Source organism: Chionomys nivalis, chromosome 1 (assembly GCF_950005125.1).
Source record: "Chionomys nivalis chromosome 1, mChiNiv1.1, whole genome shotgun sequence".
Taxonomy (NCBI): Eukaryota; Metazoa; Chordata; class Mammalia; order Rodentia; family Cricetidae; genus Chionomys; species Chionomys nivalis.
The window spans coordinates 138,178,172-138,194,155 of NC_080086.1; the positions used below are offsets into that span (position 1 = coordinate 138,178,172).

General features: G+C 38.6%; 1 protein-coding gene across 7 annotated transcripts in view; it reads right to left on the reverse strand.

The window, feature by feature from the left end:
- Positions 1-15,984, reverse strand: part of Ncoa1 (nuclear receptor coactivator 1) — a 219,073-nt gene that overhangs the window by 69,329 nt on the left and 133,760 nt on the right. For all 7 annotated transcript variants that reach the window (XM_057758898.1, XM_057758975.1, XM_057758721.1 and 4 more), the window contains 4 exons: positions 15,716-15,813; positions 12,276-12,453; positions 4,231-4,410; positions 916-1,011 (listed from right to left, as the gene is read on the reverse strand). In XM_057758898.1, the coding sequence (XP_057614881.1) occupies positions 916-1,011; positions 4,231-4,410; positions 12,276-12,453; positions 15,716-15,813 (552 nt within the window). The remainder of the gene's footprint in view (positions 1-915; positions 1,012-4,230; positions 4,411-12,275; positions 12,454-15,715; positions 15,814-15,984) is intronic.

A 15,984-nucleotide genomic window follows, 5' to 3' on the forward strand; every position in this document is an offset into this window, starting at 1 on the left:
CTTGTGACACAATGTAGCCCTACTGCCTACCTCTGGGTCCTACTAAGGTTAGACCTGGTCCATCTGTTTCTAGAGTCAGGAGTGCTCATTGTAAAGAAGACCCCGCCACACTGACCACTTCCAGTGCAAACACTTAGGACACGTGGCACTTTTCATACTTGATGGTATATGGGCTCAATATTAGCTCAACCCTCAAGTAAGACCTTTTGGAATTACCACAATAATTTCAAAAACGATCCTCAAAAATACACCACAATATGGAACTATAGCACTCACTTTGTGCTTGTTTGAAAGAAGGTCTTGCTATGCTGTTTAGTCTTGTCCTAAAGTATGAGTCCAAGTGATGCAATTGCTTCAGCCCATCTAGGAGCTGGAGCATAGGAATGCACCTACTGGTATGGTTACCTCTTATCATTGATTTTTACTTGTCAAATACATTACATATTTTACTCGTATTTATTTGGGTGACAGTGTGTGTGTGTGTGTGTGTGTATGCTTTGTCTGTGATAGGAGCTGTTTTTCCCTTTTTTACATGTGAGTTCAGGTATCAAATTCAGGTCATTAGACTTGCAGCAAATGCCTTTACCCACTGAACCTTCTGGATGGCCCCACCAAATACTTTTAAACAGAATATCAAACTCACCATATTTATATCCATTTGAAAATGTATAGATACATATATTTACACATTCAAATTTCTTCCTTGATTATAAAGATGGTCCAGATATATGAATGGTCTCTACGGTATGATGCCCATGACAACAATTATAGCATCTAAATATCAACATCAGGATGACTATTTAAAATGCTTTCTATATAAGAATGGAAAGCAGAGGATGAATATTACATTTGGATATCATCATTGCTAAGTTTACGTTATTAATATCTATGGAGAATTTTTAATTTTTTGAATACCTGTAGTATCTTGCTTGGTCATAAAGGACTCTACGCCTGTAATAGCTGGAGGCCGAGGTAATCGCCGAGCAATACAAATCAAACATGACTGGAAATCTGCCCAAAACAAGATGAGAAAATTGAAGAATAAAGTATAGAGATAATTACTTAATAGCTTTGATTTTAAAATTGCATGTCTCAGGATTTACTATAATATTAGAATCACTAACATAGTGATTCTCACCCTTCTTAATGCTGGGACCCTTTAGTACAGTTCCTCATGCTGTGGTGACCCCAACCACAAAATTATTCCACCACTACTTCATAACTGCAATTTTATACTGTTATGAATCATGATGTGAATATTTTTGGAGACTGAGGTTTGCCTAAGGGGTTGAGACTCCCAGGTTGAGAACCACTACTAACATCTTAACATAGGAGAAACAAAATTCCTGGCAACACAAAACTGGTAGCTCTAAGCAGAAAGCGTGTCAGGGGAAAGCTCCCGCCACTGAACACTTGCACATAAACTGTAGAGACAGATGCTAACAGCCAGGGAAATAGTCTGGTTGGACTTGAGCCGCACCGATTGTTAATTTTATTTTTGTTGCTTTCACTGCTATGAACTAAGCTCAAGGGACTTAGATTTGCCAAGTACAGGCTCTGCCACTAGCCCTCAATATCATTTTTTTTAATTAAAAAATGTGAATGAGTGCTTTACCTGCATGTATATTTGTGTGTCATGGCCATGCAGTGCCTACAGAGGCCAGAAAGCACCAGACCCACTGGAACTGGAATTACTAACAGCTGTGAGTAGCCATATGGGTGCTGGGAATCAAACCTGGATCCTCTAGAAGAGTAAACAGTGCCCTTAACTTTGCAGTGATCTCTTTAGCCCCACTGTGTTGGCAAGCTCTGTGTCAGCTTGACACAAGCTAGGGTCGCTGGAGAGGAGGGAACCTCAATTAAGAAAATGCCTCATCAGAAATCTTTAATAAATAAATAAAAAAAAGTGATAAAAAAAAATAAAATAAAACGTCAAAAAAAAATAAATTTCCTTTGAAGGTATGGTTTTTAATGGTTGTCTTCTAGTAGCTTGGATGTATGGCTATAATTCATTTAGCCATTTCTTTGTAGGATATTTGAATCTCCTCCTCCTCTCTCCATTTATTCTTTTGATTTCTATTTTTTTCCTACCATAAATAAAAGTGAAGTAAACATTCTTGTAATATTAAAAAAAAAAAAGAAAAGAAAAGAAAATGCCTCATACAGGCAAGTCTGCAGGGTATTTTCTTAATTAGTGACGCTGTGGGAGGGTTCAGCCATTGTGGGTGGGATCACCCTGGGCAGGTCACACTGGGTAAGAAATTAAAGCAGCACTCCTCCATGCCTTCAGATTCAGCTCTTTCTTCCAGGTTTCTGCCCTGATTGAGTTTCTGTCCTGACTTCCTTAAATGATGGACCGTAGTCATGAGGAAATGTAAGCCAAATAAGTCCTTTTCTCCCCAAGTTATTTTGGTCATGGTGTTTCATCACAATAGAAACCCTAAGACACCTTTAACAATGTTTTTTATTTAATTTTTATTTTTTTTATGTGCATTGGTGTTTTATCTGTGTGTATGTCTGTGTGAGGATGTCAGATCTCCTAGAACTGGAGTTACAGACAGTTGTAAGCCGCCATGTGGGTGCTGGGAATTGAACCCGGGGTCCTCTGAAAGAACAGCCAGTGCTCTTAACCCCTGAGACATCTCTCCAGCCCCTAAACAATGTTTTTAAAAACTACAGTTTTATTTTCAATATCTTACATGCATCAGTATTCCATGCTGCAGATTATTCTCATAACCACTATAAAGATAATGATCATATAACAAAACTAAGACTTATATCTGAAGTGGTAGTACCTTTCTCTTGACAAAGAATTTTCTTGGAGGGGGAGAAGGGTCAGGGACTATGTATCCCAGTCTGGGGTGGACATGTGATTTAACTTTAGAGACATTAAGTAATGCAAGATTTATTTAGTAGAATCAGTAAAGAGTGTGATCTATTTAAACCTATGTATGGGTCTACATTTCAACATAAGTAATCTGAATTCACTTGGCGGGACTCTCAAACAAACAAACAAACAAACAAACAAACATCTCTACTCTCCATAAAGTGTCTTACTATGTAGCTCAGGCTGGCCATGAAATTACTATGTAAACCAGGTAGGCCCCCAAACTTGCAATCCTCCTGCCTCTACATTCCCTGTAGTAATTACAGGTTTATGTCATCATGATTGGCAACAGAGAACTTTATATTTTTAGGATATACATTTTTTTGAGTCCCATTCCACATTTTTTTAAAGGTGCTACATATACTACTGCACACTAATGATATAAAATGGCAATTTGTGCAAAGTTCCTGCTGGTCATCACCTCCGCCCCATGCTCAGATTTGCTGAACTGCCTCTCACAGATTTATCTCCTCTCTTCCCTGGTCCTTACTCCAGGTCCCCATCTGTGGTGTTCCTAAACTTATCTGAGTCTTTGTTTACATGGATGACACACCCATCCACCATTACATACTGAAATCCATGCTAACATCATGTTCATATTAGAGCCTCAACTCAACCAAAACTTCCATTTTTTTCATAAACTTTCTATAAGATTTTTGCATAGTCTGAAAATTGCAGTGCCATCCTCCAATGTCTCCTACATTCTAAAGGTGAAACTTTATAAACACCAGGGTTATTTAACAGCCTGCTGTATCTGGTACATTTCCAACTGTGGGCAGGGAGTTACCTATTTTATTTCAAGGCAGCAAATTGGTTTGAATTATTTGACATCTAAGTGAGAATGCGGGCATAAAGCTGAAACTTTAGGGGTATTATTAAGGGACCAATTTGACATATTTGTAGCGTAGTTTATAGTATTAGGGAAAAAATTCTGGCATGGAATTATGCTCCTGCAATTCTGGCACTCATAAAGTTGAGGCAGGAGACTGCTAAGTTTGAGTCTAGCCTAGGCTACATAAGGAGATGAAGGCCATGAGGGCAAACAGTGAAAAAAGCCAAATGGGCTGGGCCTGGTGGCACATACCTTTATAACAATACTTGGGAGGAAGAAGTAAATGGATCTCTGTGTGAGTTTGAGGTTACCCTGTCTATACAGCAAGTTCCAGGTCAGCCAGAGCTACAAAGTGAGACCCTGTCTCAAAAAAAAAATGTAGAAAATTGGACTGTGGTTATGACATATAATAGAGTAAGCAGAAACATTATCTTAGGAAGGTAGTGTGCAATCAATTTTCCCCGTTCCTTCAAGCCAAAGATAAAACAATCAATTTAAAATGACGCTTTACCTTCGCCATCTTCTTGGATTGATTTTGGCTGTGACACTGTGAAACATTGCATTACTTCATAGCGCTGGCAAACTTCTTGGTTCTCAGTACCTGGCTCATCTGGAGGGTGAATTAGCATCCTGCAGTTAAATGTATGGCTATTTCGGCGTGTTGCCTCTTGAGGCCAAGGAACTCCATTTACTAGGGAGGCAAAATTGATTATATGTTTGTGGATAAAGTGAGAACAGCATAAATTCTGAAGATACAAAAAAAACATACTTCAAAGCATTTGGCTAATTAGATATTCATATTAAAAGACTGACATACATCCTCAGATCTAATATACTGAGTCAATAAGGCACATCTACCAGTTATAAAATATATAAGAGCTCACACAGCAGATACACCACTTCACTAACAGTATTTAGAAGCAAAGACAAAATTAAAAATTACTAGTGTGGCAGTTAGCTCTTTTTATTTGCTATGCATTTCAAGTGAGAAAATTTAAGGCCACAGATACAGTGTTAAGCAGGACTCATCAAAGGCCAATCCTAATGGTAGGCTCTTTGTGCACGGGGCAGAAGACTAAAAGTTTGTCCAAGGACTCTGTGACTTAGACAAGAGCCATATTGGTTTCTGACAGTCATTTTCCTGTACTTGGTTAATTTAACTAGCATAGTTTATATGTTATAATACTTTGAATATGGTAGATAATCAGCAGTACCAAAAGATTGCTAACAAACATTATCTCCTTTAGTATAAGAAAATAAAATTAGTTTTAGGAAAGATGCCCGTATATTTCAAGTACAAATCACTATCGTATGAGTCACAGTTTCCTACCCACAATGTCCTATTCAGCTTATGAGTTCCCAGGTGGCCAGAGGAGTTTTAAATATACCCTCCCACTGTTGACCCACTTTCATTTTACCCATCCCTTCACTCTGCAAGGACAAGAGAAAGTATGGAAACTTACTCTCTTGCACTAAGTTCTGATTTTCACAAGTCGTTAGGTTTGGGTCATTTAATATTTGATTTCCAGTGCTTCATCTTTAAAATTAAGGATCCACTGTATAATCTCTAAAGACAATTGTACTATACAGTCTACAGTAAATCACCCCAAATCCCTAGAGACTATAATTCCATTATCAAACTAGAGATTTTACAGACCATTATTTCAGGCCCCAGTTACCATTCTTTTCAAAGAAGAAATAAGGTTTCTATTAACACTGAGGGAACAATGAAGGAAATAATAAGATAAAGATGGCAGTTCATACATATGTCTAATTTGTGGATTTATAGTGAGGGCCTTTTTCTTACTTTTGAAACACATATAGGCTAAATTAGACAGAGTAAAATTAATGTAAAAATTAACCTACTTATTCATTTTTAGAGATTTCTTCTCCAACTAAAGTCAGTAAGACCCTATGATTAAAAAATGATTTTTCTTTAAGAATTTGTTTGCTACTTGTTTTGCATGGTATTATCCAGTCACTGCCTGGAATGATCTCAGCTTGTTGAATGTACTTGAAAAGAAAATCTACTTGCTAAATGTTGCAGAAGAAATTCAGCTAAATAAATATTTAATTCAGTTCAGATAATGAGAAACAGGAGAGAAAAAAGAAAAATAGGCAGAGAAGGGGCTACAATCAAGATGGCATAAAAAGCCAAAAGGAGAACAGGTAGCAGTGGGACGAAGGGACTTCCTTAAAGTTTAATTTCATAACCTGTTAGCCTAAAGTATAAGAAAAAACTTTTTTATTGTTTGAGAATTTCATCCATGCATTTAATGTGTTCCGATTAAGCCCACCCCATTCCCTCTATTACTCACTACTGTTCCCTTGCAATTTCATGCTTTTGTTTATATATAAACATAAATAAACATTTTACATATATGTTTATAGTTTTATTATTTTATGTATATGGGTGTTTTGCTTATATGTATGCCTGTGCACCACCTGCGTGCAGTGCACACAGAAGTCTGCAGAGGGTGACAGATCACTAGAACTGGAGTTACAGACAGTTGCCAGCTGCTGTGTGGGTGCTGGGAATTCAACTCAGGTTCTCCAGAGGAGCAAACGGTGCTTTTAACAACTGAACCATCTCTCCAGCCCCCTTTCTTTGTTTGTTTTCTAAAACTTCACTAAGTCCACTTAGTGTTGCCAGTATGTGCATGGCCATATAACTATCTTCAGCACGTCTCAGGGACCACATGTCTGAAGAAATCTGACTCTTTTCCCCAGTAACAACCAATTTCCAACAGCTCCTTAGCCATGAGACTTGACTACCTCCTCTCTCTAGACTGGGAATTTATCAGGCGTGGGCTTATGCAGGTCTTGCATATGCAGTCACAGTCATTGTAAGTTCATGTGTGCAACTATGTGTCCCTGTTTTGTTGTAGTAATCCTCTGGTTTTTAACTAAGTTGGGACCAACCTGGATGCTTCTCCACTACTGGCTAGTTTACATAATCCTGGATGGTGCTATGCATGCTACCAAGGAAAGTAATCATCAGTCTTTCTCAGCTATGAACACTGTAGAAACAATATCAACCAGCCTGTCAAGATATGTCTCCTGGTGTTATAATGGCAAAAATATTATGAGATGAACTTTCTGACTGGATTTAAGGCCCATTCAATATGACTGAACTAATTCCTGGCACTGTTAATGGGGCCAAGAATCTATGGTAGGTAGGTCACAGGCCCTAGAGAGAACCTATTGTTAGTCTGCCACATGGACGTGTATTAAGTTGACACCTAAAGACATTATTACACCCACAGATTAGTGCATCTCTCAATCCCCATCAGAGAAAACTCTTTTTGTGGTAGACAGCAAGTAACACATAGACCCACAAATGGTCAATGTATAGAAAATAAGGGACCGTGGAGTGCTCAGTCCTAAATAGGGCATCTGTATCAAATCCCCGTCTCCTTAGACTCAGGGATCATAGAGGAAGAGGGAGCAGAAAAACTGTAAGAAAAACTTTTTGGGAACCCCTCTAGAGTCAAGTCTCTTGCCAACCCTAAAATGGCTCCCTTAATTAAGATATATAATTCCCTGCTCCCATATCCACCCTTCCTCCATCCCAACCATCCCATTCCCCTAAGCTCTCCCCATCCTCCCCTTCTCACTTTTCTCTCCCCGTCTCCCGAGCTCCCAATATTTGCCTGGAAATCATGTCTACTTCCATTATCCAGGAGGAAAACTATATGTTTTTCTTTGGGTTCACCTTCTTATTTAGCTTCTCTAGGATCACGAATTATAGGCTCAATGTCCTTTATTTATGGCTAGAATCCAGTTATGAGTGAGTACATACCATATTCATCATTTTGGGTCTGGGTTACCTCACTCAGGATAGTGTTCTCTATTTCTATCCATTTGCATGCAAAATTCAAGATGTCATTGTTTTTTTACCGCTGAGTAGTACTCTAATGTGTATATATTCCACACTTTCTTTGTCCATTCTTCCATTGAGGGGCATCTAGGTTGTTTCCAGGTTCTGGTTATTAAAGTTCCTTGGAAAGCTGAGGAGAGGGAGCCTGAAATGGCCCTATCCTATAGCCAAACTGATGAATATCTTACATATCACCATAGAACCTTCACCTGGCAATGGATGGAGATAGAGACAGAGACCCACATTGGAGCACTGGACTGAGCTCCCAAGGTCCAACTGAGGGACAGAAGGAAGGAGAACATGAGCAGGGAATGTCAGGACCGCGAGGGGTGCGTCCACCCACTGAGACAGTGGGACTGATCTAATGGGAGCTCACCAAGGCCAGCTGGACTGGGACTGAAAAAACATGGGATCAAACTGGACTCTCTGAATGTGGCAGTCAATGAGGGCTGATTGAGAAGCCAAGAACAATGGCACTGGGTTTTGATCCTACAGCATGTACTGGCTTTGTGGGAGCCTAGTCTGTTTGGATGCTCACCTTCCTAGACCTGGATAGAGGGGGGAGGACCTTGGACTTCCCACAGGGCAGGGAACCCTGACTGCTCTTTGGACTGGAGAGGGAGGCGGAGAGGGTGGGGGGAATGGGAGGGAAATGGGAGGAGGGGAGGAGGTGAAAATTTTTAATAAAATTTTTAATAATAATAAAAAAAGAAAAACTTTTTGGTTAGTAAAAAAATATTGAGAACTAATAACTATAGCCACTAAATTAATTCTGTCAATAAATTACATTTTAACTAGCATACTTCTTAAATAAATAAATAATAGTCAGATACTGACTCTTCCAATACATACAGGTAGATATTTCAGATACTGCTAGATCTCTATATATCGTAATATTAATTAGATTTCTTTTGGCTTATCTAAATTATTACAAGAGAGCTTTTATTTTAAACCCAAATCTTTTAAACGCTAAGTCTTTACTTACAATGATTGCCATTTCATGGAAAGACAAACAGAGGCTCTGTGTTTTCCACTGGACATGGGAAGGCTAGATCTAGACTAGAGATATAAAGTGCTGATGACAGCCAGGGTTTTGTTTGAGAGTGCCGGGGGAGGCTGTCTAATCTTTACTAGTTGTTCTTTCTTTTCTCACCACAATTCCTCTCTAAAGAATAAATGCAACTAATAGTGTTTAAAAAAATGGTAACAAAAATCCAATCAAGATATTGCAAAAACAAACAATAAAAAGGCTTTTTCTTGTTTCAGTATTGGGACTTAAACTCAGGGCCTAACTGCTTGCCGGGTGTGTTTGAGGCAAGTGCTCTACCATTGAGAGCTCAGCCCAGAATTCTTTTTAATAAAGAAGCAGTTAATCAGTTCAATTTTATTTTATTTTAAATATTTTTATTTTTAAAGCTCAATTCTAAAAGGAACTAAGGAAAACTGAACTTTCTTATTGACAACTTCTGTAAAAACATCTGCCTCAGTTTTGTGGGGAGCAGATGAAGGAGCAAGTTATGAAAGGAGAAGAATGTTCTTCAATGGAATTAATTTCTAAGACACCTAAAAAAATATTGAGTAATGCAAAATTACAGATCCATCTCTCATGAAATTAAAAGTCCAAAAACATTTAGATAAAGTCAACAATAGTAATAGTTACTGAACTTAAAGGAAATTCAACTAGGAGATAAGTATCATTTGAATGCCCTCCAAACTTCCTATGAAAGATGAGGACTAAGGAGGAATTAAATGTGTTTCAAGGTTACATTGCTAGCAGGTGGTAGAGGAAGAACGCATTACCCATGTCTGTTTTATACCAAAATGTCAGCGATCTTAATGATCTTAATTTTTTTTCCCTTCCGAGACAGGGTTTCTCTGTGTAGCTTTGGAGCCTGTTCTGGAACTTACTTTAGAAGACCAAGCTGGTCTTAAACTCACAGAGATACACACCTGTCTCTGCCTCCTGAGTGCTGGAATTAAAGGCGTACGCCACCACCACCTGGCCAGTGATCTTCTATAGTGTCTGTATCACTAGAGCTATAATTGCCACAGACTGTGAGAATTTATTTCCATTTTTTTTTAAAACTTTGAGTCACAGATTATTAGAATTTTACAAATAAATCTTCACCATATAGGCTTTTGTATGTGTGTGTGTGGTGTATGCACATGTCTGTGTGGGTATATGCATGTGTGTGCATGTGGAAACAAGAGGTTCACAATGGGTATCTTCCTCAGTCATATCCTACCTTGTCTTTTTCTTTCGACAAAGTCTCTTATTAAACCTAGACCTTCCCCATGAGGCTAGACTGGCTAACCAACAAGTCCCAGGAATCTTTCTGACTTTCTAGCCTTGGTTTAACAGACATGCTCCACCATGCCCATACCTTTACATGGGCTCTGGAGGATGAACCCAGACGTGTGTGGCAAGCACTTTACCAATTGAGCCAGCTCTCCAGCTCTGTCCATCTTCATGGACAGAACCTCTCACTATATTTGCTTTTCAGTGTTTAAATTTAATTTTACCCCTTTATAAGTAAAGTATTATGCAAGAAAGTAGAGACTTTAGACACCGAAGTCTTCTACACAAATAAACTGAAAAGCAATTTTAAAACACTTTTTATGCTAGCCTTTGAAATTTCTTGATGTAAGTGAAAACAAAAATATAATCTTCGATCCACAACAGTGAACTATGCATATATAAGGTAAATATATATGATATGTAGATTTGTAAATAATGATCTTAATTCTTCAAATTTCTTTATAGTCTGAAACATTTTTTTTGGAGGTTGGTATACATACATAATGATTTGACCTTATTTTGCTTTCTGATTTTCTAATAATTTGATAGTTTTGATAATGGAGATTTTAAGTATAGATGCAATAACAATATATTTTCTCTTCAATGCTTCTTAGAAAAGCATCTTTTCTAAGTTAGTACAGTTGGGCTTTATTCTTCTCAGTGGTGTCTGACAGGTGACCAAGTGCCACTGTAGAACTAGATGATAAACTCCTGAGCACGCCCTGTTGGTGGGTGGACTCTCGTGTACCGGCAGTACAGTTAGGCTGTATCATTCCTAGGTGGACTCTCGTGTACCGGCAGTACAGTTAGGCTGTATCATTCCTAGGTGGACTCTCGTGTACCGCAGTACAGTTAGGCTGTATCATTCCTAGGTTTCTGTTCTTTCCTTCTTTGGGGGAGTGAGGAAATGCTGCCACATCTCTCCTGGTTGTGTTGGAAAAGGCTAGTCAAGGACCTACAGGTGGTCGGAGCAGAATCACCCTGAAATCAGACATTAGATGACACTCCAGTCTTATTTACCTCCTGGCAGTGATGGGGGCAAACTGAATAGTAACATATCTACAGTAACCACATTGGGATGAGTAACGTGGCTTTTGAACAATGAGCCCCTTCTTCAGGGGGCAGAAGAAAGCTCAGTGTTTTCTATGACCTCAGCTCTCTTCCCAACCAGGCAATCTGCTAAACTCAACAAATATTTTGTTAATACAGATGGGAATATGAATTTTCTCTTTCTTTTCTTTTCTTTTCTTTCTGAGACAGGGTTTCTCTGTAGCTTTGGAGCCTTCCTAGAACTCCGCCTGCCTCTGCCTCTCCTGGGATTAAAAGCATGTGCCACTACTACCTGGTGGGAATATGAATTTTTTTTAAGGCAACAATAAAATGAATTAGCTCAATTAAATCTGCATCCAAGATCTGCAGAATGACTGAACAAAAGAAACTATAGGGCAGAACCAGAGGAAGGAACTCAGATGACACCGACCGTGACACTAAGGGTCTTAGTCTCTCTTCCCTGAACTCCTGCCTCAGTAAATGGTGCTAAGTGGTAGTGAGCACCCTCCTAACTGCTATCACACTGTGTCTCTAAGAAAAACTCATGTTTGATCAATTTATCTGTGTGATGTTAGTCTTATTTCAGAGGTAGTTGAATAAAGAAATAGTAGGAGAAACAGGAACAAAAAATCTCAAGTAAATTGAATCAGAAATTAAATATGTAAAGCTTTCCATTTTCTACTAAATAAATGTACGCTGAAACATATCTACTTTAGAGACCAGGAGTTCAATCGATAGGAGTAATTGGAACTTGAGTCCTGAAAATCTTTCTAGCAGGAGTCTCAAAATTCAAGGAGCAAACAAAGGGCAGCCGCAAGTCCATTCACGTCCCTTGAGGATCAGCAGTTTAGTGGGTGAAACAGCAGCTGGAGATAAGGCCATTCATCCTCTCAGCTGGGCTTCTCCCCAGTGGGCAAGCCATCCAGTCATAGATGGACTAAGGAGTTGAGAAAAACTTACATTCCAAATGCTTACATTTTGGAAGTATACAGCAGCATACCCCTCCTGACCCTTCTCTTCCTCCTGTCCTTTATTGAGAGCAGGGCAGTGAGAAGGGCTCTCCTTTCCTGCATATAATCAAAACTGAAAACAAAATGGACTTTAAGTAGAATCTTCTTGCAGTAAGGTAACTTAACCATGCTGGCTTCCATACTGTCACATCACATGGCAGCACACTGATGATACGGATTCTTTTCAGGTATATCAGCTATTGATATACCTGAAGCTGTAGCCACATTAGAAATACTTTAAGTATATTATTTTACACTATTAAATTGTATATGTTATAATACTAAGTATTAGAAATAAAAAGTTACTTTCTTTCTACCTAGTGATTTTGGTAGCAGATTCTTGACAAATTCTGCATGATCTCCCACGTGCAGTATGCTGTAGACGCTGGTATTCATTAATTCCTCCTGATTGTATCCCAAGTAGCTGGTCACATTTTCTGACACAAATACAATTCTTCCTTCACAGTTCACAACAAAGAAAAATCCATCTAAAGCCTGCAAAGCCAGGAGGGGGGGTAAGGAAGAAAAAGAAAAGGATTAAGACATGAAGACACCGATTAAAAACATTGGGAGGTTAAAAGATAAAAGGAAAACACATTTTTCTATTAAAAAGATATTAGAGCTGGAAAGTGGTGGTGCACACCTTCAATCCCAGCACTCGGGAGGCAGAGACAGGTGGATCTCTGTGAGTTCGAGGCCAGCTGGGTCTACAAGAGCTAGTTCCAGGATAGGCTCCAAAGCTACAGAGAAACCCTGTCTTGAACCCCCCCTCACAAAAGATATTAGAAATAAATATATATCACGTTAAAAAAGGAGACTGCTTCTTTGTGGAGGGAGGTCATGATTTTTCAAATGGGCTTTATACTAAAGATTCCAGCAGGTATGAATGGAAAATATCAACCTTCTTTTTCAGAAACAATTTCATCTAAATATTTATTTTTATTATTTTTAATAATGTATATGTGTGTGTATGTATGGGTTTGTGCACATGAGTGCAGATACCATTGGAGGCCAGAGATGTCAGATACCCTGGATAGCTGAAGTTATGGGTTGTTGTGAGCTACCTGCCTGACATGGGTGCTAGGAATCAAACCTGGGTCTCTCGCAAAAGCAGTTATATGCTCTTTACTACTAAACAGTCCCTACAGTTCTAGAAATTATTTTTTATAGTAGCAAATGTGAAGTAAATCTCTGCACTATGTTGATGAATACTGGGCCTTTGCCTGTGAGGAACCTGTGGAAGAATGAGAGGACACACATAATAAAGTACTAGAGATCGATGTGGTGTCACATATACACGAAACACTGAGCACACACAGGATGCCTCATTGGGGAGTGGTGGGGGTGACGAGAAGCACCTTTCAAAGCCTCCCCAACTCTGGGAGAGCTAGCATAGCAAAGGAGGGGAAGAGCGCTCAGGGGAAGTCAGTGGAGGAAGAGAGGAGCACATGGCACACGGCAAGGCAAAAGTCGTGTGGAGCAGAGGAGTAAGAAGTACAGCAAGGCCTACGGGTGGCAAAGAAGTTAGTGGAATGGACAGGAGCCAGGTTCCCAGGGCCTCCTATGTATAGAGAGCTGCTCCAAGAGGGGATATATGTACCCCAAGGGACACAGAATATTTCTAGAGGCAGAGAAATTGTTAGAACCTTTAGATTGCAATTGAAAACATATGGAAGAAATAAACTCTAATAAACATATAAGATGATGGTCCTTCACGAAGTCCAGACAGTTCCAAATTTCTAGGGAAGATCTAGATTACAGAAGTTGACAGTTTCATCTTGTTTATTTGGAATCTTCTTAGCTATTTGAAAACGATGCAATTAATTTGTTACAGAATATACAAACCAAACAACCCAATTAAAAAATGGGCTATAAATTCAAATGAGTTCTCAAAAGAAGAAATAAAATGAGGGAAATGCAAATGAAACAACTATGAGGTTTCACCTTACCCCAATCAGAATGACTAAGAGTAAAAAAACAATGGTCAACAAATGCTGGTGGGGGAAGGGAAGCAAAGTGGGGTAGCCACTATGGAAATCAGTGTGGAAAATTCTCAAAAAACTAAAAATAGATCTACCATATGACCCAGCTACACCAACCCTTGGCATGTGCCCAAAGGACTCAACATCTTATTCTACAGATATTTGCTCAGCCTGCTCATTGCTGCTGTAGTCACAATAGTTAAAAAGAAATGGAAACGGCCTAAACATCCTTCAGCTGATGAAGATGTGCCACAATCCCAACCTTAAAAAATGATAGTAATTCAGGGAATGCTTTTGGAACTGGCGTTATGAATATGAATATACAAACATCCGTATTTTCTAAACTGTGCCCGATGAAGACAATTTGCTATCATTACTCTTCTACAAGTTTCCCTCACATGTGTTCCTGGGGAGGAGTCTCCTGACAGCTGACCTTATGGCGTTATACAGGGCTGATAACAAACAGACACTTGTCCATTTAGTTCACCACCATCTGGAGAGATGGCTCAGAGGTTCTACCAAAGGTCCTGAGTTCAATTCCCAGCAACCACATGGTGGCTCACAACCATCTGTAATGGGGTCTGGTGCCCTTTTCTGGCCAGCAGGCATACACACAGACAGAATATTGTATACATAATAAATAAATAAATATTTTAAAAAAGAGTTCACCACCATCAACCTGAGAGCCTTCCCATCTGCCCAGGATGCTACTTTCTAAGGACAGCTACTTTGGTCTCAGCAGGACCCATATTGGGCAAGACTTCTTGCAGACCCCTGGCTTTAAATGAGATAGCCACTTAAGGTCACTTGACAAGGGTTTCAGAATAAAATACATAATTCCCAATATTTTTACAGTACCCACACAGGAAAAACAATGGAAGAATTTACAAAGGTTAAAGACAAAGTAAGAATCCTGCAGTGGGTGTAAAGATTCCTTGAGTAAAGTCTTTAAGATGGCAACACTATATGTTTCATATAAAAACGTGCACTCTATGGTAATTAAGCCATGAGTACAAATGTGTAAAGTCTGTTAGGGAGACCCGCCGCCTCCAGAAAGAAGGGTTTGAGAAAGGACAAGAAAAACATTTAGTTTGCATATATTTTGATAAATACATAGACAATTTGTTTTCAAGAGAGAAAGCTTTTAAACATTCACATATGAGGGAAAATGTTTATTTAAGGTGATGAGCTTGGAAACAAAGCGTCTATATTCAACATCCAGCAGCAGAAGCTAGAGAGAACTGACAGAGGTGAAATACTACAGTATTTCACTTGCACAGTAATTCAAGTTCTTCACTTTATAAAGTTTGAGTGATTTAATTCTCATTTACAGTGTGTGTATAAAATCAATTTAAACTTTTTTATTCAGAAAATATTTTGGACAGTATCTAATCCAATGAATAGGGTTGTTTTTCACATAAAGGTGGAATTCTACAATATACATACATTGTACTTGCTAGCTTAATAATTCAGTTTTCTTTTTCCAGATAATTCTAATCACTCCAGAAACAGAAGGCAAAGCCGTCGTGTAGGCTTTGGTTTGACATCAGATTCCTTGGAATGCCTATATGAAAATTTTTTATGTCCGTTACTCACTTTTGTTTTGGAAAAAAAAAACATGAAGCAGTCTTTATAATAAAATCCCATTTTAAAAGTTTAAAGAAAAACTTTGTTTCATATTTTATTAATTGGATATATGACATGAAATGAAGATAAAGAAGACTTAAATTGGTAAGGACAGAGATTTGCGTTAGGGGGTCAGGGAGGACACTTACCTCCAAAAGAAGAGGGCCTAGTGACTCCTTTTCTATCACCCCTTGACTGCTGGATGAGATGTCGGACTTCTGCACATCATCGTCAGTTGTTGATTTCTCTGCAACAATAAAACTTTAAAAACTATACATCCAAAGAGAGCTCATTATAATCAGAGCAGTTAAGAAGACGGATTTATACCATTGGTATAAGGAAGATTTTTTATTTTTAAGCAAATTATAATAATTTAAAGACTCATTAAGTTCATGTATATTACTATATGTGAAAGAAA